General features: G+C 39.7%; 1 protein-coding gene across 1 annotated transcript; it reads right to left on the reverse strand.

Moving 5' to 3' along the window:
* Nucleotides 1–1,496: 1,496 nt before the first annotated feature.
* Nucleotides 1,497–25,467, reverse strand: HOOK1 (hook microtubule tethering protein 1). Its single transcript, XM_053950386.1, has 22 exons — nucleotides 25,346–25,467; nucleotides 21,127–21,212; nucleotides 19,502–19,574; nucleotides 19,142–19,192; nucleotides 18,032–18,164; nucleotides 17,333–17,400; nucleotides 16,065–16,127; nucleotides 15,369–15,452; nucleotides 12,662–12,828; nucleotides 11,938–12,078; nucleotides 10,653–10,854; nucleotides 9,690–9,800; nucleotides 9,307–9,394; nucleotides 9,171–9,222; nucleotides 8,571–8,711; nucleotides 7,922–8,009; nucleotides 7,558–7,592; nucleotides 6,941–7,023; nucleotides 6,426–6,526; nucleotides 5,989–6,090; nucleotides 5,242–5,310; nucleotides 1,497–5,062 (listed from the first exon to the last, which is right to left on the reverse strand). Exons 1-22 carry the CDS (start codon nucleotides 25,394–25,396, stop codon nucleotides 4,904–4,906), a joined length of 2,148 nt encoding a protein of 715 aa, XP_053806361.1. The 5' UTR covers nucleotides 25,397–25,467; the 3' UTR covers nucleotides 1,497–4,903.
* Nucleotides 25,468–25,582: the final 115 nt, after the last annotated feature.

The raw sequence follows: 25,582 nt of genomic DNA on the forward strand, positions 1-25,582 counted from the left end.
AAGGTGGAGAAATGAGGACACATGGTGGGATACAAACCAGTCCATTTATTAAATGCAGACTTGTCTCATCCCACTCCTAGGGAGAACCTGGTCAGCCCCAGCCCTACACCCCCTCCTCTCCTCATGCCAGCTGCCCTCCAACCTGCTGCTGGCACAGGCTCTCACACCTCCCTTTCCAGCAGAAAGAAAAAAGTAATTTGACTTTCTAGACCTGATCTCCTTTCTTTTCCTTCTCTGAGAGAAGCTGAAGGGGAAGGCTGCAAGTGGGCTGCATGCCTGGAATTGACTGGGAACAGGGGAGGGGAACACTGGTAAGTTTCTGCAGTGTGAGCATTACTCCCAAAACAATTCCAGAGCACAGGTGTCATCTGACAGTTCTGTGGTACATTTCCCCCCCCCCCCCAGTACTTTGCTCAAATTCCCATTTCCTTTTCAAGTTGCTGCTCTATCCAGAAGCTTCCTCCATAGGCCTCTGTTCAGTTAGTTAAATTCCAAAAGAATGCATTTCAGAAGGCTTCTTGAATATTTTGCCCCCTCCACCTAAACTACCTCCCACACATGACTGACTCAGCTCCTCCTTTCCTTTACACTCAGGGCTTTAATCCTGTATTCCTCTTCCGGGGAGGGACAGCCCTCACCTGAACACACAGAACTCCTGCTGCAGTGCTTGGCTCTTCAGGGGCTGCCAGAAAGCTGCAAGCAACCAGGTTCAGGACTGAACACATCCTGCAGCTCAGCTGAGGCTTCCTGCACAGCTGAGCACCCCTTCCCTTCCCTTCTCCCTCACACACTTGCACATTTTGGTTTCAGTGCTGAAACTGTTTTTATGTCCAGCCTCAGAAAGCAGGAAAACCTGTTCTTCCATAATGGCTTCACCCTCTCTGGGACAGGCCCTTGCACGCTGGGGAATCAATGCAGCTCCTCATCCTCGGATCTTCACTCTGGAGGGCTGAAAGGCTTCACCAACAGCACTTCTGGGCTGGGGGTCGTGCTCAGGGAATGAGAGCTGACAGTGGGGCTAAGAATGGAGCACATAAATCACCTGCACAGCAGGATGGACAGGGCAGACAGTTTTCTTTTCCCAGTAAAAGCAAGAACAGTGATTTAGAGCTGTACCTGTCCTCTGTGTCCTCTCAGGTGGGGCTGAGAACAGACAGAGACCCTCACCTACCTCAGCAGCAATAATTACTGAGGTCACTTCACAGCCCATCCTCAGAGGGGTTTAATCTTTTCACTTCACAAGGCCCTTTGCACAGCTCTCAGTCTGTGGGCTGAGCAGAGGGAACCAGCTTTGGGTGGGGGGAATGGACTGGAAACAGCAGAGGAGAGCAGCACAACTCATTACATCCATACCCTCATTATAATACAAGTCTGTCCTGAAACAGGGTATTTTAGGTGGTGTAAATGCACCAACATGTAGAACCAGGTTGTGCTTTGCCCAGAAACAGCATCTAGGGACTATTAAATACACAGCTTGGAATAAAGACACCAAAGAATTCATTTTAAAAATCTTTATGTGAATATAAAAGGATTTTTTTCCAAAGAAAAAAATAAAACCAAAAGTTTAAAAATTAGTGCAATTTTTCGAGTTCTATGCAACACAGTGTTTACATTTGTTTTAAACAGAAGATGTAGACACCGACAACACTGAAAACCTTAACTCCAGCTTTAGGGGAAGGGGAAAAAGAAACAAGTAAGAAAATGATTGTACTAGACATTACCAACTCCTAAACAATTGTTTTCATTTTCTAATTCCTAAACTATTTATGGCTACCTAAATAGAACATCAGTATTGCTTATATTACTTATTTCCAAGTGTGTATCATAGAAAATAGAATACCCATATATATATATTTTTAATGAACAAAAAAAATCAGGTGAAAATTTCTTTTCAGTGAATGTTTCTTAAACCACTATATAATAACATTGTTGCAAAAGAATCTTCTCAAAACTGCTGCCTGACCCATCTTGAGTAAAAGAACCTATTAGTCCATATTTTGTATTATTGCTATAAAACACTTCTCTTCCATAGTAATTAATCTTATATAAAAAATAATTAACAAATGATATGTCAATCAGAACATATTTTTTTGTTTTCTTTGGATCTACATTACCCGTTTTACTGGAAACTGGCTAAATTCCTAATAATGCCATTTAACTTCAGCAGGATTCAGTGGTTTCACCTCATATTTGAGTCTGCTCTGAACTGTGCTGGTACAAATTCACCTTTCAGGAGATCCAAGGGGCCTCTCTGTTCCTCCTGCCTCAGCAGTGGTGCATCAAAGGACATGGAGAGACAGGGCTCTGCTGCTGCATGCTGGACACAGCTCAGCTGTAACACAGCAGTGTTTTTAGCAGCTTTTTGGTTTGACATTGGTGAAGCAAACATTAAAATGATCCTGACCTAATGGTCCTTCCTGCATAGGCAGATGAGCTGAAGTGAATACAACACCATGGCTTTATAATCCAGAATTTATTTCCACACATCAGTTCCTCATTCACAGGACAGAACCCAGGTTTCACTAGTTGTATAACAGCTGCTTCTAAACAGGTTCTCAGTCCCAAAGAAACCCTTGAGTGATATTCCCAGGCTTCACTCTTAACAGTTTGGAAAAGTCCCAAATAAGCAACATTTCATCCAATACCTGAAAACCAGATTCATTTTGGCAACCCCAACATGATTACTGGGGACAACTGTGCCCTGAAAAAGGCTGATCCCTGCCTGTAGATCAGGACTTAAATTCTTCCATCACTAGTCAGAAGACAAACTTCCAATTAAATGATAGGGAGGTTCTCAGTTATTTTTGGTCCCAGGGTCTGCAGTTTTGAGAAGTGTAAGTCAAAGACATTTGCTCCAAGTTTGTCACTATTCAGCACCTGACAGACTACTGACACAGCTCCACTACTGGGAGAAGTACAACAAATCAAGCCTACCAACTACATGAGTATTTGAAGGACATCCATGAAAGTTTCCATGCTGCAAAGAACGAGGGTTAAGAGACCCATTCAACACCATCAGAAACAGCTCCACATTTCACTAGAACACACCAAATACCAGGAATGGAAGCATCTTGCTAAGCCTTAATCTCCTGCTCCACTGCTCACCACCAACTCCCTCCCACCCACAGCACTGGCAGATTAAATATGCAACTGTACCTTAACAACACCAACTCCACTAACACCACTGCAGCAATAAAAGACCTCAAAACCCACGAGGTAGTCCAAAGAAGCATAGAGTCCTGAAGAACACCACCACAGACAACTCTCCAACAGCCACGTGCCTGGCTCATGCCACACTGAGCACAAGACTGGCTTTTAAACAATGCCTTTTGAAGAAGGAAATCTGTTGAATGCCTATTCATACATACAGCACTGTAAAACAACCACCACAACTAAGAAGCAACCCTAAGTATCAAAAATGAATGCTTGCCTTTTCTCTGGCATGACATGCAATGCTCAGCTAAAAATGTAAGATGTTGGGGAAGGAAGAAATCAAAAGAAAAGCTATAGTGAGGGGCAGGCAAAATGAGACACTACCCAAACGTCACAATCCAAAACCTAAAAATTCTGTAAAGCTGAACCCTGTTCTCAAATCAAAGATGGCCTTAATGCTAAGGCAGGTGTGTTTTCATTCTCACAGGCAGCTGAATTTTATATTAGATGGTGGTCTGGTACAGCACCCTCAAATAATTAAATTAAGTGTATTCATTTCATTTTAAGGGCTGCTGCAATTTTATTTTAATTAACTATTGGTATAATGAACTTTTTCTGGACCATTTGCAAAGAACAGACATTAACAGGTTTCCTAAAATTACAATTCCAAACAAGACATTTGGGAAATAAAGTCACAAGTTTTGTGAAAGACAGCAACTTCCTGCACACTGATTTCAGGTAACAATCCCCGTTTCATCTTCAATCAAACTACTACAGTTTATGTACTTTGCTCCCTGCCAATACACAACCTCTGCTGCCAGTAACTGCCAAAGCCATCTCTCACTCCTCTGCCTAACACAGTTAGTTCAGAAGAGCCGGGTGAAACTACATTTGAAAAAGAGGAAATGCAATTTCCATGCACAGGCTTGTATAAATAGGTTGAAATAAATGGGGCTGCTTCCCACCTAATCCCTTTCTGCAGATAAATGCAGCGTACCAATATGCCAGACTTTTAAAATATAGCCCAGACTTTTGAGTTAGTACAATAGCTTTTTTTCTTACCCAGGAAAAGACAAGCTTTTTTGGCTTAAGTGAATTCAACATCTTAAAGACAGGTTCTCCTCAGTGCATATATACACCAACTTAAGCTTTGCTTTTTTTTTTTAATAAACTGAGAAATTCTGCTTCTCATAAAACAAATCCTGTCTTCTGTTATATAACAACTGGTTATGTACCAGTAAAGGTGGTAGCACACCTTTATTTTCTTCTTCTATAAATGCAAGTACTTTCTTGCTTTTAAAATTTTACTTTATATTCTAAAAAGTCTGTTTTTAAAAGTTGTTACCAATCTTTTAGATCTGTTTTCAGAAGAGCCCAGCAAAAATGCCCAATATTGCCAGTTTCCTGAAGTACACCTTTGCATAACATCTTCCCATTATAAAAGTCAACTTTCTGGCCCAAACCCACTTAAATAAAGTTTTAAATATATAGTGCCAAATTTCGTATTTACAATATAATCTGAAGGCAAATAGAAATCTTTTAAGTTGTGCTTGTACATGCTGCAGTTATGAAATCTACTTGGAAATCTACGTGGCTGGCTCATCACCTTAATCCCTTCCTGACAGTTTCTGATGTTGTCATTTGCAGCTGCCCAGCATTCTAACCTTCTCTCTCATCAAGTAGGTAAAGTGGAAAGGTATAAAACATTTAAGGACACTTTAGCATGTGAGTTTTCTCCATGTCCTCGTGTTCAATCAGATGTTGCACCTGGTACTTTAACAGTGAGGTTCCTCCTGGTGTTGGTGACGTGACGCTGCTGCGCCAGGAAGGAGCGGCCGGGCCCGGCCCCGCAGCTGCCGCTGCTGCTCAGCAGCCTGGTTTCCATGCCCAGCTTCTGCAGACTCAGGCTCTGCAAGAGTTAAACAACAACTTCAACAACAGCAAAAACAGAAAGAAAAGAAATTACTCATCCTGCTCATGCTTTCTTAGCATGCACACAGCATTTTTTCTGCTGTATTTCTTAGGTTAACTAAGACTGAACTGGCACACGTAGCAAAAGATGTTTCAAAAAGTGGATTTTTGACCCACCTTGTTGTACCATGCAGTTACAATCAGCTTTTCCTCATAGTCACGTAGCTTGGCCATTTTGTATTCATTCTGCAAGGACACAAATCTCACTTAAAACACAAATTTTATCTGCATAAACTTGCTGCAGTCCACTGAGTGAAATAAACACAGGCAGTAGAAATGCTTCAATACATCAAATAACTACAAAGCCTAGAAGTATAAACAAAGATATTTCCATAAAAAACTGAGAGATAAATATCAGCCTGCTTTAAGAAGAGGCTAAACTACACAAGCTGCAGTTAGAAACACAAATGGAACTTGGAAATGTACTCTGAGGGTTTGTGTGAGGAAATGCACAAGACGTCTGCTGTGTATCAGAAAATCTGTAAATGATTTAGTAATTTTTCATCTGAAAAGAATGTACCTCCAGTGACTGCCTAATTGCTATTATATAATATACTTCCCTAGTAGTCTCTACATAAAAGAAATGTGAGGCCACAGCACTTATACAGTCAGACCTATCAGCCTACTGAATCATGCTGAAGAGTTCTGTATTTGCTCAGGCAACTATTCCAAATAGTTCCACCAATACTGCTGTGAAACAATGTATTTCCCCAGTTTTTTTTTTGATATTTGGACTATTGTCAATCCTTTCAGAATTTCAGCCAAGCAGATTTTACTGAATCACTAGGAAACAACATCTTGAATGCCTAATATCAGAAACAGAGTATATGAGAAGTTATTTTTAAATATATGCAAAAATTTTACCTCTAGTGCTTCAATTCTTTTGTCTTTTTCCAGTATCTGTTTTCTGAGCAACATAATTTCTGCTGATGCTGGATTTAGCTTGGGGTCTAAGGTTTTTATCACCTGGACAAGGCAAAACAAGAGCATTGCAAGTCAGTTTGATCCTCAACATCTCATCTGCTCAAAGACTCAAAGGAGGAGTGTGAGAACAGGCTGGGCACTGGTCAGGCTGTTACCCTGCACAACAGAGAGCAAAGGGTACAAAGGAATCCTTACTGCATCCCATGCTCAGCCTAAACTCTATTTATTCTCTCAGACGTAACTGACTGCAGTTGAACAATCTGACTAAAAATGCAACTTGCAGCTACTGCTTTTAACTGGGAGGTGGGGACACACACACTCAATCTGTTTAACAATTTATGAGGAGGAATGCATATGTTCAGAAACATGCAACTCACATTCCTTGCTTTTTCAAGGTACATTTTATATCTTTCTTCCATTGCTTTCATATCCTCATCTTTTTTTCGTAAAGCTGCTTCCAGCTCTCCGATCTTCTGGGCTGTTTACAGGAATTATCAACAAAGACATACAAAATAAAAACAGACATTGTACTTTCAGGGCTCCTGTGTTCTCTTGATTTCACCATCCCTCAAATAGAGAAGAATATAGAAGCCAGAAGTTTAAGTTTAAAAGGTTTAAGTTCTTATTTTTATTTCAGCTGTCCCATCTGACCCTGAAATCCAATTTTGCAGAGCACTGTTCAACAAACCTCACCCCCCCAGGATCCTCTCTGCCCACTACCACACACAAAACCCCTCCAGACCCCCCAGCTCAGACTGAAAGCTAAGCTGCAGCACAGAGCCTCATCCAGACAACTATCCCATAGTCCAGTGGATATGGGAATCATTTCAGAAGAAACTTAGCACAGTCTCATTAAAAAAATACCCAAAAAAGCCCCCACAAAACAACTCACGGTTCTGACTGTCATCAGGCTGGAGCTCTGCAAGATCAGCCTCTTTCTTCTGTAACTCATCATGAACCTCGTTCAGCTTTTCCCTGTGAATGAAAAGTTGGGCTAAGGATTAAGCTCACAAATAATTCCAGGTTTAACAGCTGGAAGATTAAACTTCATGACAGAAGTATTTAAATAACTATTTTAAGCTCTAGCACTTCGGGGTTTGAACAGAAATATTAATATCATAAAAGTTGTCACTTCTGAGGTCATCCTCCTTTAGTTAAAACTAAGAAAATTAACAATTAAGCCTCTCCAGCATCATCTCAGAAAGAACTACATCTGCTGAAAGGACTGGAAATATTTCAGAGGAGTGGAATATACTTTGAGTGATGGTTTTAGCGGTCTGTTGTAGAATCAGAACAGTTAAAATGCTGCTGGTGATGAAGAGACAGTGAAGTGGTACTGGTACTAAAAGATCATCATAGAGTAAACAAAACTACACCACCAATATTTAACTCTATGCATAATTCTCCAATCAGTGGCTTAGAAAAACAAGACATCCCTACCAAGATTTAAGCAGTTCCTGTGTTCTATTTATTTAAAGAAGCTACTGTGGATGCATGTGCCTTACTTACATGTGTGCTGCCAATTTCTGCTTCAGGTTGCTGGACTGTGAAAGGAGAGAGTTAAAATTCAGTTGTATTTCAGTATTTCATACTATGGAACATTCAAGGGCTCTTACAAATCAGCCAAGAATACTTAGCACAACTAAATAAGCCAAAGCAAATAAATCCACTGAATGATAAAACCAGGGACTTTGAAAGTAAAGTAGAAGGGTTACAGTTCCATAGAAGGAATCACATAAAATATGAGCTTTTCAACTGAACTGCAGTTGATATGGAGGTATTTCTCAGATACACTGAAAAGTAAGATGCTAAACAAAGGACTTGATGCTAAACTGGAAGATTTTATACAAAACTGGCAAAATGTTTCACTTACTCCTTCAGTCTTGGAACCCTGCTCCTGTAAAGTCTTCTGCAGATCTTCAATCTGCTGCTGTAATCCTCCAATACGCTCTTCATTGAGCCTTTTAGGAAGAAAACACAGTTATTGCCCATCTAAATAGCTCACAGACAAATTTTTCTGTTTCATTAGTTGCTCAGAAGGTCTACCCTGCATGACTTAAACCTCAAATAAACTGATTCCAAATGTTTTTAGTTTGATTGGAACTTCTGCAGAAACAAACACACAGAGCTTTACGGAACATTTTATAATAAAATTCCTATCATAATTTTAAGTTTTGAGAAAACGTTAACTATCAAAAATTTTCCTATTCTAGTAAATTTTTTTTAGCATTCATTGATAGAAAATCCACAGTCTAACAGTCTGAAGTTCTAGAAATGGAGTTCACATCCATTCTTGGTCTACCAAGAATAATTCAGAGTGAAGAAGAGTGTCTTGTAAGCAACACTTCCTTCAGGGTATGGTACACACAGATCTACCATGTTTAAACCACCTTCCTTCTTCCTTGCTTCATAATCCTTCATTTATGATTACACTGGTGAAAGAAAAGGTTCCTACACTACAGATCCTAAAACCTCCAGAGATCACTTTTTGCTGTATCTTAAGATGTAGTTTCACCCATCACCTTTTCTCAGTTTCCAGCTCGTTCACTGTCCGGTGCTTCTGCTCCAGCTCTTCCTGGAGCTCAGCAATCCGTTCATTTTCTGATCCCTCCTGTTTCAGCAGGAGCATCTTATTTTCATGCTGCAGCCGAATAAACATTTCTCTGAAGCAAAAACAAGAAAAAAAAGTCACTGTTAATTAAGAAGGTGACTAAGAGGAGGAAGTAATAGTCCTGTTCACTCCCCCAACCTTAAAGTGAGCCAAGCAGGTTGTACTTGATTATATAATTGCAACAATTGTAACAATGCAATTGTTATTAAAACGTAACTGAAAATGTTTGAAAACTTTAGGACATGTGAGCAGACTTTTAAATTGTCACTCCAAACCCAAATTTATATATAACAATCTGATATGGTTTTAAGAAAAAAGCAAAATAATTTTAGTATGGGGAAATAATATATGGGGAAAAATTAAAGTATGGGGAAAAATAATACACCTATATGGGGGCAAAGCAAGGAGTGGGATAAAGAATCACATTGATGAAAATACTGAATTGTATCATAGAGGCATTGTCATAGCCCACCTATGAACATCCCAAACAACCTCAGCCTTTGGGTCTCACCTATATTCCACTGGCAGAATTTCAGCAGCAAGATTCTCATGGCTTTTTTCACCTGAAATCACATGAGGGGTTTAATTTAACACACTTAAAGAAACCTGTAATCCAAATAAAAGAGTCTCTGAAGATAAAGCAGTACCTGTTTGACTGAGGTGATCCTGCTGCATCTGTGCACACCGGAGCTCCTCATTTGTCTCTCTTAATGTGTCACACTGCACTATCAGTCTCTAACAAGACACATTTGAGATGGAATTAGGTCAGGCTGCACCACTTTTAAGACCAAATAACATTAATCAGAAGTAATAATGGCACATGCAAATTTTAGGCTGGTCTTGATGATCTGGGAGATCTTTCCCAACCTTCATAATTCAATGATTCTATATTTTGTTTTATATGTGAATGCACACACATAGGCCACTAAACTTCATTTTTTTATGGTGGCACTACTTCCAGGCAGGTTCTCCTCAAGCAGAGGATCTGAGAGAGATTTAGGTGCTCAAATAAACTCTTAAAGAGACTTACTTCTTTTTCTTTCATTAAAGCTTCGTATTTTTCTTCGAGTCGCTTCATTTCAAATGCCAGCTTATCAGCTCTTTTGGATTCTTCAGACAGTTTGTTATGAAGCTCCTGGACCTTTTCATAAAAGCATTATTTAGCACAGGAATGTTGCAAGATGCTACTTTATAAAGCTACACTGAAACAGTCCTTCCTGCCCAATTCAGCCAAAATAAAACAGTTGGTTCCTCAAGCTTAAGGAAGCAGAGATGGGATGGGGGCCCCTGTGTTTTGGGGAATGTTATATTCGTTTTAGTTGGTTGATTTTGGTTTTTGTTTGTTTGGTTTTGGTTTTTTTTTCATTTAACTCTTTCTTCATTCCTACTGAAACTAAAATAAAACTTCTAATTTTCATGAAGAATGGTAAGAATATGAAAATATAAGAATGTAGTGACAGGATAGGGGGAATGGGTTCAAACTGAAAAAGAACAGGTTTAGATCAGGTATTAGGAAAAAGTTCTTTACTGAGAGGGTGGTGAGACCCTGGCACAATTTCAAAGGGAAGTTGTGGGTATCCCATCCCTGGAAGTGTTCAAGCTCAGGCTGGATGGCGCTTGATGGGATAGTGGAAGGTGTCCTTGCCCATGGCAGTGGAATGAGACCATCTTCAAGGTCCCCTTCCAAGCCAAACTATTCTATGATTCCATACAAATGACCTCAGTAACAGCTGAACAGCCTCTCCCAGGCACACAAATTATCTCAGTCAGAGTAATGAAGAAAAGCCTGCAGACTCTGGACTCTCACATCAGTTGAGAGGGCACCTACAGTTAAGCTTGCAAGTTTAACAAACAGGGAAAAGCCCACAAGGGAACCGCAGGGTATGAAGGAGTTTTCACAACTCAGAAATTCCAAATGAACAATGCGAGGTTGCTAAGGTGTTCCCAGCTACCTGGGGAAAAAGGAACCTTTCAAACACAAGTGCAGCACTACCTGTCTTTTGTAGGTTTCCAGCTGGGCTCGTGCTGCGTTGGCTTTCCTGAGCTCATCCTCCAGACTGACGGTGTTGTGCATGTACATCATGTTGGTCTCCTGCAGGGACTTGACCTGCCTGCGGAAATCGTTCAGGTCCTGCAGCTTCTTCCGATACACTTCCACCGTCGACTCCAGCTTGCTTGCCTTGTCTGCAGTAGCCCTTGAGGTATAAACAGCAACCAGAAGGAAAGATTACAAAACTCAAACTCTGCTGACACACACTATTTGAAGAGAGATGTGACATGCTTAGCAGCAGTTACATTTCACTGCTTTATTTTTAAATGTATAATCGACACAAACTTGCTTATAAAAACTGAAATCAGCCAAACCAAGTGAGACTGACACTCACATGCCAGAAATATGAGCAAGGGTCAGTGGGTCAAATATCCCTGAGGAATTTTGTGCACCACAACATCCTGTGCTAGTCACCTCAAAATACTGGTACCTGGTGTGATCTCACTGGGGGATTATTCAGAATTAGAATGTAACTGCTCTGTGAAAATGATCACTGGCAGATACATGCGAGACCTGTCAGCTGATCATTTAAAAAAACCTACATGGTAAGAAAACATTGGGACCATAATTTTAAAATTAATTTTAATATCTGTGTTTATTAGCTGCATTCATATCTCGTCAGAAGCTGGTACAAGAAAATAATGGAAAAAATCTACAGCTAGGATTTGTTTCAGATGTTATTTAAGAACCACTAAACACCTGAAACCACTTTTCTATCCATGTTTTATTCATATTATTTTATGAATAGCAGATCTGCTTTCACAATACAATTTATTTTGGATATTTCTTGGGTGGTCTGGTATTTAATACAGTTTACACAAGTTGGAATGTTATATTGAATTCTCATGAAAGTTACTGTGTGTTTCATCTTCATTTTGTTAATGATCTCACTAACCTAAATCTGGCCTAGAATGCTGACACCAAAAGTTAGGTTAAAATTCTAGCTGTATATATGCTTTTCTACATGAGAACTTTCACTTTCTGTCCCAGATGAAGAAGTTTAAGTTCCATAGTGATTAATTCTGCTTCACAGACAAATTCCTGTGTTATTCTTGTCAAACCATGAAGCCTTTCCCTGAAAGCCTGCACTTCACCTCTGCTTAGCCAAAGAGCTCGTTCAGGTAATATCTGTAGAAATAACATCTCAAAAAAATCTTGTTAAATACAAATTCTTGGATTTAGCCATTAAATCCTAATGTGTTTGTGTGGAGCTCTCTCTGCTACATACCTAAGAATGTCATTTTCATCTTTCAAGGCTCTCGATTCTTCTGCCAGAGAGGTCAGTTCATTGTTTCTATGTTGTAGCTCAATCAATTGCTTTTCTAGATCTTCACAATGGACACGATAATCATCTTTTGCAGCTTCAAGCCTACCAGATCAAAACCAGTATTTTTGTTAGGAACTCATCACTATTGCAGAGTTTCATTTAGTACTAGAATTACTAAAAAGAAAACTACTGATTAAAGTAGCTGGGAAAATGTTACAATAAACATGGAACATTTGTTGTCTGTTAAATCATAATGCATTGCACACTGCAAATTTATCACATCAGTATCAAGGAATGACATGAAAAGTGATTCTGTTTCTGAATATGGATCACAGAGAGAGACAAAAGAAAGAAAGAAATCAGTTCAGTAGACAGACATGGTGATGTTGGGGTTTAGGTTTTGATTTGTTGACACACAAATCAGCTCTCATTTTTTTGCCTTCCATCACATTCTTCCTTTTTTGGAAGTATTAGAGGGCTATTCCAATTACAAACTGATACTTTTTACAACAAGTAACTGATTCTTTTTCTTTTTAAATGTGAGGATTGCCTTTAAAATATGCTTACACAGCACTAGTCAGCCTTTAATGCAAAAGAAATTGAGATGGAAAAGTCCCAAAGAGTACCAGAAATTTTCAGAGTGCATTAGTCAAGTGACAGATTTTGGGGGAAAATAATTTCATACCTGTAGTTTTCTTCTTGCAATTGTTCCAGCTGCAACTGTGCACTAAAATACTTTTTTGCAACCACAGTATTTGGATCATCAAGAGAGTCGTCTAATTGCTCTAGTCTGTCATTCATAATCTCATTTTCTGATATCAAGCTGTTTTTCTCATCCTGGAGGGCAGCCACCTAGCACAGATAAAACAGCATGAACACTGTAAGACCTGTCCAAAGAACTGAAGTAAATACATCACCAAATTAGTTTATGAAAAAGGCTGAGCGTTTAGAAGTTTTAGAATGTAGTTTACAGAGCACACTTGAGCATACAGATGCTTTAGTGTATGACAGGTATGAAGCACTAAAGGAAAAGTCCCTCTAAATAAAAAAGACAAATTTCTGTAACTGAAACCACGGTAAAAAGCCAGACAAAGTGATATGAAGAGAAACTGTTACTTCCATTAAAAACACCATGGATGCCGTACAAAAAACTCCGAGTGTTGCTGCAACGAGTGTCCATCTTGCCTGTAGTTGACAACCAGAAGCAGCAAGGCATGGCCAGCACCCCAGGCTGCGGGAAGCGGGGTCGGCCGAAGCGCACACGCACGGACAGCCTGGCCAGCCTCGGGGGAGCATGCAACCCTGGCAGCACACACACGGCTACCCGGTGTCACAGCTAAGCACAGGGGCTACAGCACTTCACTGACACGAGCCAGCTTCACAGCCACGAGGATTAAGAGGATAGAACCTTTAAAGTTTGTCTAGTGAAAGCTGTGTGTTAATTTGAACGTCCTGTCGAACATAAGAGCACGCAGCATGTGTTAGTCGACTGCATTTAAACAGGGACAATATGCTTTTTGGGTTATGTTTTCCTGAATTATAAAGTAAACCTACCTTTCTTATACTCTTGGAAAATATCAAGGAAGACTGAGACCTTACAAGTGAATTTATTAAGAATTAGTTTAAATGAGAAGTGTCAAGTCAATATTACGGCTTCAAATAAATAAAATAAAATAAAACATATCAGGATGACATTATTAAACAGATATAATCTACAGTATGCAATATTAAGAAACAATTTGTTTGTGATCAATTTAAAAATCTATCAGGCAAACGTAAAAGTTGTAATCTGCCACTTCATGAGGTGCTGGCTTTCTGGTTTCACTCCTTTTTATGTACCAAATGTCATTTACTATTTAATGCACACAAGCACCTGTGAGTAGGGAGCATATCTGAGCCTTGCTCAGCCTCCTGTTCAAGGGTCAGCCACTCCTTAAGCATGCACAACATTCAGAGTTTCAGAATAATCCTGAAACATCACTCATCTCAGACTTAAAAAAAAACCCCTCAAGATCATACTGTGACACAACTCAGAGCAAGTTATACATCTTTTCTCAGTTGCTTTCTGGTAGCCTTCTCTTCTAATTATTTCAATGTAGCAGAAGTGGTGTCATAGTCAACAGAAATTAGGAGGAGAGGTTTTGAGGACACACACAGTATTACTGAGCTGTGCTGTCATTAACTCATCTGTTTATATTCAGTACCTTTCCCTTGAACACCTTTCACCTGTCTCATGCCATGTTATGAGCAACTGGCTCTGCGTCACCTATGATTAATTAATAGAGAATTCTGGAAGAAAAGTCAGGGAAAACAGGAGAACACCTGGGACTTCTCCTGCAGATTTTTCTCACAAGCATTTTTAGATCTCTGCTTTCACTAGGAAGCCTTACTACTGCCTCCAGAAAAAAAAGAAAATTAAACATCAATTCAGTTATAGCAGCAGCTTCCTGGGCTTGGCAAGTAGCTCTGAGCTGCTTTAGACACAAGTGTTCTGCTTTTACAGTTGTCATTGTCAGCAAGAAATGTAAAACTGGCCTCTGCTTTTGTGGGTGCTCATTTCCAGAGGCTCACACAGCCAGTAAAGCCCTCTGGCTCCTACAAGAAGATGCCACCCCAATATTCTCTTTGTGCAGAGCCAAATCTGACATGAATTGCCTTCCCAGATAAAAACTCTTTCTATTCTCAGATTATAGTGCCATAAGAGACGGGCTAATAAGTGATTTTTTCTTTAAAGTGTTGATTGAAATGCAAATTTCTCTTTATTGTCATGAAGTCCTCTCTCCTTTCTCTCAAGAGTGACTTGATTAACTGCTATATCCATTAAAAACAAAAATAGGCCTATTATTAGTGCTGTTTGAAAATGCCAGCAAGGATATATTAGTTTTCATTATTTTTATCCTGAAATATCCTCCATGCTGCAATTTTGTATGAGAAAAAGTTAGCAAGTTTTAGATAAATTAGAAATTTTTGTCATTCATCAACTCCTATTGAAACAGCACAATTTTCCTATGACTAAATCTAATGACTGTTTATGACATGAACTGGATTTTTTGGACACAGTACAAAAGACTAGAGGACTAAGAATGAAAAGGGCAATTTTTAAAACCATGATAACGTTGTTTTAACGCTACCTGCTACTAAGGGTAAACATTAACCTGAGACAAAGAACCTTTGAGATAAGCTGGCACAAGACCTCAACTTACACTTCCATCAGAAAACTCTTTCCAGTAATTGCATTATGGAGCACAGAATAATTGCTTTTCCCCCACAAGCATCTACAGATTCTCACAAAAATTTAAACTATGCAAAATGCACTTTGCCCTTAAAAATTTCTGCATCTTAATAGCAGCACCACTATATAGTGAAGAAACAAACAACTGATTGTTTCTTACCTGCAGATCCAGCTCTTGACATCTTTGTGCCAACTCCTCTTTTTCTGCTCGTGCTTCCTGAAGGTCTTCCAAGGCTTTTTTAAGCTTTCAAAAAATAAAGCAGTCAATCACTATGGCCCCTATCAAAAATACTCAGTTACAGCTTCTAAAATGCCTCAATTGCTTACACCCATTGTTTAAGTTGGCTGTTGGGTGCACACATTGACACACAAACCTATAAACACTCTGTTAGATCAGGATCCCTGCTCATTTCACTTGCCTTCTAAATGATTATCACACTTAGAAAGTAAATTATTATGCGTAGTAATCACAACAACTTAGGCTAAAGACATAACAAAACACAGGGATGTGCTGTCACCATTTCCAAATCCCTTTAAAGACAAGTTCATTTTATGTGCAACACCTTGTAGTGTTCAGGTTATCAGGAATTTTCACAACCCCTTAAAAGTAACCTGAAGTACTCAGCCTGACAAGGCTGAGCCTTGGAGCATCCCTACCCCTCCCTGCAACGTAGGTTTGCAATGACCAGTTTCACCCCATGCAGTCACTGTGGGGTTTTTAAAGAAACTATAGAGCAACACCTAAGTTTTCAGTTAATTATCACTGAAAACCAGCATTTCTTTATTTGAGGGATGGCCCAATACCAACTTATTGTTCAAGCTTGATCTACAATAGCAACACAGATCAGGCAATTACCTGCTGTTCCACTTCACTTGATGCATCACATGGGGAAGCACTTGTTACTTCCTTGCTCATGAGCTACAGGAAAAAAAGGTTAAATTAGAGGTTATAGATCTGTAAGTCTACTGAGTACCAACTGTATTTTCCATTGTGTTATTGCATCCCTTCAATATACCAAAACAGATTAATAATGTTCCTCCTCATTTCATGGGTGGTAAAAGATTTAAAGAGATCTACAGTAGGGTGATTTTTACCTCCCTCCTCTCAAAATTAACCAAGTTTGCAGTAACATTGTATTGGATGAATGTGTGATGTGTTGAAGGTATTGCCACCCCTGAGTCAGTCAAACTGGAATGAACCAGAAGATAGGACTTCACTCCATTAATTTAACAGTTTTCACATTTCTTTATGTCCTATTAAATGCCACTAAACAAACAATGAGAACACTACTTCTCAGATATAAAGATGTATGGTGTGTATTTACCAACAATGAAAGGGCTTTACTCCTCACTCAGAAATTACTGAATTATTTCTAGACCTCCTTCTAGAAAGTTTACTTAGTCAGAAGACAACAAACACAAGTTTTATGGATTTATTTCTACCAACAGGACAAGTACAGCTTTAAAGACTATAGAGACAATTTACATCTAAGTTATAAAGCTTATTATCAACTCCACTGTTACCTTGATGAGGGTGCAATTTACACACCACCTTCTCTTCACAGTCAGTATTTAGTTTTTGCCTCTCTTCACACTCTGCTTCACAGTCCTGAAGCTCTCAAAAGCCAGTGACTGCAGAGCTAAGCTGTGAGCTGGATCACTAAGATGATCCAACCAAGAACAAATTAAGACAGGAGGAGGAGCACACCATGACAAAAATAGAAGAGATGCAGCTGCAAGCTTGTAAGCCAGAGGCTGGAATGGTCTGTCAGAACAATGCAACCTCACAAACACAATCAGCTTAACTCTGGGACCAAGACGACAGCACTGGGACAGAATTTCAGGAGCTAGCTCCAGTATAATCACTGGCTGGCAACTGTATACGTTTCTTGTGTGGAACAAAAAAATCTTAAGCATTTTTTGTATGTTTGGGCACCACGAGTCTAAAACCAAAAAACCTTTTGGCGGGGGTTTAAGGTCTCTTGGCCTCAAACCTCCCAAATAATTTAGGAAAGTACTTATACTCCTCCCTGACCTTTGCTTGGATGAAAAAATCACAAAAGGTCAACAAAAAGGTTTTTGGACTTCTTAACTGACAGCATCAGGCCATGAATTGTTACCTACCTCTTGAATGGCTGTCATGACAACATGCTGAACAGACTCTTCAAGGGTCATGATATTCTGTATGTGTTCTGTGAAAAAGGATTTGTAGTGACTCATGACAATGGTCATCTCAATGGTTTGAGTAATATGATAAACTGTTTGCTGAAAGATCCAGAAGAAACTATTATCCATAAAGCTCCCTCAAAACAAGTAGTGGTCTCCTTAAACAGAGGAGTACCATTAACCATCATTATTATCCAGTAATATGGCAGATAAGCACAAAAGATTATAAACTCATAACTGGACATATTTATACTCTGCCTCCATCAGAGCATGGAGGATTAGTTCTGGTAACAGCAGAGAAAACAACCAATTCAGGCTTGAGCCTTCTGCACAGACAGAAGCAGTTTCTAATTTAAGGACTTAATTTAATTTTGCTGTATTTGCATTTGAATAGGTCTTGGTACATATTTTAACAATATGAATAAACTATACACATTTCAAACTATATTTTAAAACCTACTCTGAACAAAGTTTTGAGTTTTATCCACAGACATTTCCCAGGGAATTTCTGCTTTTAAGTGAACTCCAGTTTCAGAACAGGCATTCAGCAAATTAACAATGTTGATAGGAAAGAAAGAGAAGTTTCTACATCTTTTCCACCTTAACTATCACCTGAGGCAGTCTGCTGTTTGCTGAGCAGGTTAAGGTAGTGCCTACCTTGTTTCCTCTCACAGTTGACTGCACAACCCAAAATAAGCTGCAGGAGCCTGCCCAGTTCAGTGGGATCCGAGTTCTCAGATATCCGGGTCAAGTCTGGAATAAGCTCTTCTGCAATCTGCTGACCCAGGAACTGAAAAAAAAAAATTAAATTATGAGAAAAAAGTAGATTCCCACTTTTGTAGAACATGAAAATCTGGTATCATGTAAGAAATCTGGGCTCAGTAAGTCAGCCAGAGAAAATGCCCTGGAAATATAGTACCAGGTTTAGTTAACTGAGCACTTCCACAAGAAAAAGTGACAATAGTAGGTTATTGAGACAGTTCTCAAATATGAGAGAATTCATTTCTTTTACCAACACAATAAAAAAAGGAATTAATAACACTTCCAGATGGAGTTGCTTCCAAATCCTTCAAAAAGCTTCTCATAAACTTAAAGAAGTTCTGCTTCTGGGCCTGCCAGAGATCCTCGGAACTGGCAGCACATCAGTGCCTGGCTCTTGGTGTCACAGCTCAGCCCAGGCAAGACCAGGAAGCCACAACAAGATCTGGTAGGTTTTTCAAAACCATACCCATTACATAACTGTAATCACATCAATACAAAATTCAGCAATTTTTTAAACTCAAAATACAGCAGCCTTTTATGGCTACTGTACTCATCCCTGCATGAGACAGAACAAACGAATACTTTTTGTGTCCAGGATTCCCACTTTGGCTCCCAGCTTCCAACTGAGTATCATAAAACCTACACTGGGGTTGCTGAGTCTGTTCTGTTGTGTACAAAAGGATTAAAACTTCTCTAGACAAGAGCAAACATGAACACACACACACAAAAGTCAACAGGATTCTGCAGCTCAGTCCTTTCAACATTCACCTGGGCAGAGACATGGTTCCCAGTTTATACTCAAAGAGCCTTATCTAAAATACATCTGCTCAAATTAATTTCATATTCACTCAGACCTCCCACTTAACAGATAATTATCATACATCTGCTGCCTAAAAGGTCCTCAAAACAAATTACAGCTTTTTTTTTACTTGGCTAAGTCAAGGGGAGCAATAATCATTGTGCTTAATGATGAGAACAACAGTAAAAAAAAGTTTTTTTCCATACCTCATGATAGTAGTCCATAATTCCTTGCAGTATCTTCTTCAAATTACTGGACTAGTTGTTGTACATGAAAGACAAGGTTATAATTTTATTTAAAATTTTACTTCTTATTAAATCAAACAATAATTTCTAATAAAATGGTTACAAGGCAGCTCTATGAGAGGACATAGGAAAAGAAATATCACAGCAGAAAATCCCCATCCAACAATGCTGGAAGGCATTTAAACTATCAACAGACAATTCAAGCTCATTTAAAACATCCTTGAAAAGCTTGAGCTTAATGCTGTAGGTTTTGGACTGCCAGATCTCAGGACAGCCACAACATCCAACCCCACAAACTTCATTATCTTCAGTTTTAAATACCTTTATTCTCCAGTTGTCACCAACATCTTCTTTGATGCGACTGAGCCAAGATGCATCAAACCAGGCAACATCTCTGAAACAAAATTATTAATCAATGAGCACAGACTTAAATAATTAAGACAGCAAATTCCCAGCATTAAATCATCTGATGCTGAACTCCAGTGTCTAATGAGGTATGAACTCCTGAAGATTGCAATGTAAACTTACATCACAGGAAACTTCCACCCTTCTGGCTGCATTAAGGCACATTCCAGGGCTGGGGGGATTTCTCTGTGTGCCTGAGCCAGCTATGGATGGAGCACAAGGATGTGGAGGCCTTTGTCATGCTGAATTTTTATACCTGATAAAGTAACTATAATGAGGTAAAGAAACATCTTTTTTTGACTAGTGCTGATGTTATGTTTGGTACCTATTCCTATAGGCTGGACTAACTAACATTTACTCCGATTTGTCAAAGGCACATATTAAGAAAACACTTTAAACTACTGGCATTTTGTATATGTTGTATGTCTCTGGTTCCCCTGGGCAGGAGGGGGTTCAGTTTGCCAGCATAAACAAGGATGAATTGCTGAAGGAGGTGTTTACACACACTCAGCTGCCAAGCAGTACAATGACAGCAGATTTAACAATATTTAACTTTGACAGTGCACTGTTTATTGGTCTCAAAGCACCTAATAAAGGACAATCATTATCCCTACTTGCACAAGAACCGACCTGGTGTTAAGAAGTTTGCCCAAAGCATGTGGCTGCCTAATACCCCAAATACATGGGAAGCAACTCTCAGCAAACCCTATATCAATTTTTGCCATGTCCAGAAAAAGAGTGAGCTCTGTCTTTAAAATCTTTACAAACAGAAAAGAGGGTTTAGGAGCTTTTTTTTTTTTTTTTTTGGGGGGGGGACAATTGTGATGGTGTCAAAGTAATTTCTTAGTAATTACAAAATGATACTCTGAATCTGAGGTGGTAATGCAGATTTCTCTTTAATTACCTGGGCCAGCAATAACAATAACATTCCAGTGATGACTTGTAGCATTATATTCTTTCAAAAAAAGAGACTTGCATTACTAGCCTCTATGCAAATTTCAAAACTAGTGTTATCACTCAGACTACCAATCTTCATCACACCAGTAGAACAGCTAACCAAAAGTAATTCCTAACTATTAATTGCAACTGAAGTTTTACAGTTCTTGTCTTCCACACAAATAGTAAGTTGTCATTTAAAACCTAGAACTTAAATCTAAATTAATTGAGCAACCTCAGGAAGAAAAGGACACAAAGCCATGCCTTTGGAATCTTTAGTTTCTCATTCCAAAAAAGAACGTATTGCCTGAAGCATGGAAATAGTGCTGATGGGAAAAGTGAAGGTGGTAATGTCATCCTTGCCCAATTATCCCCAAGTATGAATTTAATACTGTAGTATTTGTACATCTTCTCATCACCTTTTCCACTATGTCATTAATCAGCTATTATATCATCCCCAAAACAGCAATACAAATGTATAACCCATCTTCTGTTATAAACTGTCCATTCTGAATTTCTGCCTACTTTGAAAACAACTATGTCTGTCAAACACAAAGACCTCAGGCAATTGAATCCCTCTTCTTCCAGCTGAAGAATCAACTTACATTTGGTGAAGCACCTGAGCCATGGCAACCCCGTTAGTCAAGTCCTGGACATCCCTGCAGGGTGCAGCTGTATTGAATGTCTGTAGCTATAACAGGGAAAAACACAGGTTTAGTTCAGCAGACAATAAATTAGCTGCCATCTTCCTTCTCCCCTTTCAGGCACAAGCATTTAGCAAGATGTCTTTCTACTTGAAATCCTTTTTGAACCACACAGACTTTAAGGCAACCCAATTTTATCAACACTTGTGACTGTTATGACTGGTAGCTTTAAAAGTTTATACAAACACCCACGCTCTGTTTTTTCATGCTAGGCCTTCTATTGTAAAGTAGATTATGGAAAGATAACTTGGGAGACTAAAGTTATATTTATCCAGCCTTTGAATTATGTTGCAGTGCTTAGTTCTGGACATAACCACCCAAACAAAAAACAGCATCAGAATAAGGTGTGAAAGTTGATAGGGGAAAAAAAATTCCAGTCTTTTACTACAAGAACCTAGTAATAGAAATAGGATGGGATTACCTCAATGTTAAAATGTTTCTCTGTTTTAAATATTGTGGGATTTTTTTTGAACTATCCCCAAGCTTATAGCTAACATTTTGACAGAATTAGCTGTATATTTAGAATAACAGTATTTTATTCCTCCAAAGACAATCAACTCAGAACTAATTACTCTAGATGAGAGAGCTATTTCCACATACAGGTCAGTTTATCACAGTGACTCAGGAAAAGAAGAGCCTTCTTTACCACAATAAACAAAACAGAAAGTTTATTATTAGTACTACTAAAAGATAGAATAGAATGGGAGCAAGTACAAATCCTTATAAACCCCATCCACTGCAGAAACTGACTTCTTAAAGTCACTGCATTTATAATGTCCTAAATTACCTGTCCCTCTGCAAGAGGGCTTTCCCAAACATCTTGTGCAACACAAGCTTCTTCAGAACTCCTGGTAAAAAAATGACCTTGTGTTTGGGAAATGAAGCTACAGGGACCACAGTGATGGAAAAGCAGTTTTCAGCTGTGAGAATCTGAGGCAGTTTTTGTCCACTCTGGGTTTTTTATAAGGAGTGACCATAATTCTGAATATTTGTTTGCTTCCTTCAAAGAGAGTCCAATCAAGTCGAGAGAAAAATAGGCAGAGCAAGGGGATTTTTTTTAATTTAAAAAGTGGGTTTAAATCCTGTCTTACAGGAAGTGAGAAGTCAGTAATCCCTTGTAGGTTACATAAAAGATTAAGTGGAACACCACAGCCCAAAGCTGCTATGCCTGACAACAGTGACTTCTACTACTCCAGCAGCCTCAGCACAAGTATGGGCATGTAAGTTCACATTCCAGGCTGGCCTTCCCAAATCCAGAGTTTTATTGTGATGCTGCCATCTGGATATACCCCTCATAAAGCAAGGGAATTGCTGTGCACAGGTGCAACCCTTTCACTTGAGCCTGTTAGAACAGGTAAACAAAGCCTTAGAAAACCCTGACATGCAACACTGCTTTATGCATGATCTCCCAGAATAGAAACAGCTAACTAAAATTAAGAAAAAAAGCAGAACTGACAGTCTAGGTTTCTCTATGTATTTAAAAGTCACATAAAGACCTAGAAATAATAAGAGTGAAGAAGTATTAATTATGGGTTCGCCAAACCTCATGCCAGCCCAAGCATTTCATCAAAATGGATTTTTACTGTTCTTGCAAAAGCAGTAAAAGTGGCAGGCGTGGGGAGGAGGGTGGAAAAAGAAGCCACAGACTTCAGGACTGTAGCAGTGCTCTTTCTTCCCTCATTTTTTTCAGTTTTACTAAATATAGCTCCAAGGATATGCTGCTACTCACACTGAAAACCATTTTGTGAATTCCACTCCAAATGCACTCTGCCACTTGCTGCTACAGAAGAAGTCCTTCTCTCAGACACAGAGCTGTTATGCTCCCAATATACAGCTGAAAAGTTAATTTTGTAGCTCTACCACCAAACATTTCCAGATGAAACATGAGTGTAGAATGCCCAGAAGAAATCAGCCCATCCACCTGGGGAAGGTGTGCCCTCAGTTTCCCCTGACAATGAGGGGTTGAGTTTCTCCATTTCACACCCAGATTATACACAGGAGGGACAGAGGTTTTATAGAGTAACCAAAGAGATTTTAAAATAAAAATAAACGTTCCCATGCTGAGACCAAGTATATTAGTAGAATAAGTCAGCCACTGGACAGAATGAACAGTACCAGGGGTTCCTGTGCCAAGGAGTGCATTTATGGTGGAAAATGCTTCCAATTTAAGATGTTGCTATACATCCAGTTCCTGGTTAGGAGGCTATGGCAGTACAGCACTGAAAAACATCCAATTAACTTGTCCTCTACACAGAGGAAAAATAACTAACTTAGAAAATTGTTTCTGCTGCAGCTTGTGAGTTCCACCGTAGCAGGTATTACCTAAGTCAATTTTTTCATGGATACTCATAAACATTACCCCTATAATTCAGTTTAGCTGCTTTATGTTTTTCCTGTAAAATCCTCAGAACTTTAAATTCAATGACACCTCGGCTGCAGAAGCAAAAGGTAACATTTTTATTTGAATCTTCTCTTTCTTCTCTGGACACAGTATGTTTTCTAATATTGCATTTGATGAAATAAAAATACGAAAATGCTAGATCTGGCAGCAAAATACAAAGAATCATAAGCATCTGTTTGCTACATTAATGAGTAAATAAACTCAGAAACCATTAGAAGCAGAGTTACAGAACCCTTTTCTCTCCAAACACAGAGCACTCCATCTCCCTCTCCTCACATTACTTTTCTCCCTATTATTCACACTGAAGTTCAAATTGTGAAAGGATGTTTCAAACACATCCAAGTGTTAAGAATCATTTTCTAAATTGCAAACTAGGCCTGAGAAATAGGGTGCTAAACCTAAAAACAGGCATCTGCTGAGTGCTGTATGGAAAACAGGAACACAGGGTTGGGTCTTCCTTTACACTGACACAATTGCTCACTTTAAGGCCAGTTAAGGTTCCATTAAAATTCACGATGTGACTACAGCTATTGCACTGTAAGCTTTCAAAAAATGACAATTAGGATAGAAATATTTAAAGCAAGAATTATGAAAAATAAAAGAGTTCAGCACTGCTGACAGGATTTTTTTTTGCCATTGAATCATGATGGAGTTATTCTCACCTGACTACTGAGGGGAAAATATAAAATTAAGGAGCCCAAAAAAAGAGTAAGATTAAATAATGAAAGATATCCAACATAAGGCCACCAAAATTCTAAAGAGCAACAAAACCTTGGGAAAATACAATGTCACTGAAAGGAAAATGGAAGGAGAACAAATAAAGGAAGAAATTGTTTATCAGTGATTTATTACAGACTTTAACTCATCAACACTTCTGTACTGCCATGCAGAAATCAAGAACACCCACTCAGGCTCCTGCTCCTGTTACTTTTACCAGTTTCATTCCTGGACTTCTACAATGCCTCTAAAGCACTCCCTTCTCTCCATGATTTACACTTCTCAGAGGCAAAACTCCTGCTATTTCTAGAGAAACCCTTCACACAGGAATTGTGACCTTCCCTGCCAAGATTTCATGCAGAAGTTCTATTTCATAGAGCTCCCTGTCACTGAAATTACTGCACCTGCAAAACCAGAATTACAGACAAGGTCACAGAAGAAGCTTGGAGAGAAAGAAAAAGAGGAAGTAAGAGTAATTGATAAATTTAACAAATACGTTTGTACTCGATGACCTTAGAAGTCTTTTCCGACCTAAATAATTTTGCAATCCAAACAGGTGCCTCTGGCACAGGTTAACATCACACACCCAGGTGTGGCGTGCCTGACTAATAAACATTTTAACCAGGCGGTATGAAATACTCTGAGGTTTCTACGCCGTCAATTCAAATTAATTGCATTTATTTATTAATACTGTCAATTGCCGAGCAGTTTCCACACTGAAGCCACCACTGGAGAGCCGCACTTGGGCCCACGGGATATTCCAACCACCACATCCACACCTCGAGGGTGCCGCGGGAACCTTTTGCTGGCTGTGAGCAGCGTGTCCCAGGCAGCCCCACTGCCGCGGCCGTGCCCGACCCACCCGCAGCTCCCGCGGGCGGCGACGGAGGGAGGGGTGGCCGGAGGGACGGGGGATGGATGGAGGGAAAAGCCCCCCGCCGCTGGCGCCTCCTCGCTGCCCTCCAGGGTCCCCAGAAGCGGCAGAACCCCCGCGCCACTCACCCAGAGGATGAGGCTGTCGCAGAGCAGCGGGTCCGCCGGTTTCGCCTCCATGGCGGCAGCGGCTGCCGCGTCCCCCCCGCCCTCAGGCCGCCCCCGCTCCGGCGGCTCCGGCCGCGGCTCCGCTCCGCCCGCGCGTCCCCGTGGGGGCGGGGCCGCCGCCAGCACCGACCACTCAGCGCCCGCCCCTGCCCTCAGAGGCCGGGAGTGACAGCGCGCCTGGCCAATCACAGAGGAGAA

The sequence above is a fragment of the Vidua chalybeata genome, chromosome 9 (genome assembly GCF_026979565.1).
Source record: "Vidua chalybeata isolate OUT-0048 chromosome 9, bVidCha1 merged haplotype, whole genome shotgun sequence".
NCBI lineage: Eukaryota > Metazoa > Chordata > Aves > Passeriformes > Viduidae > Vidua > Vidua chalybeata.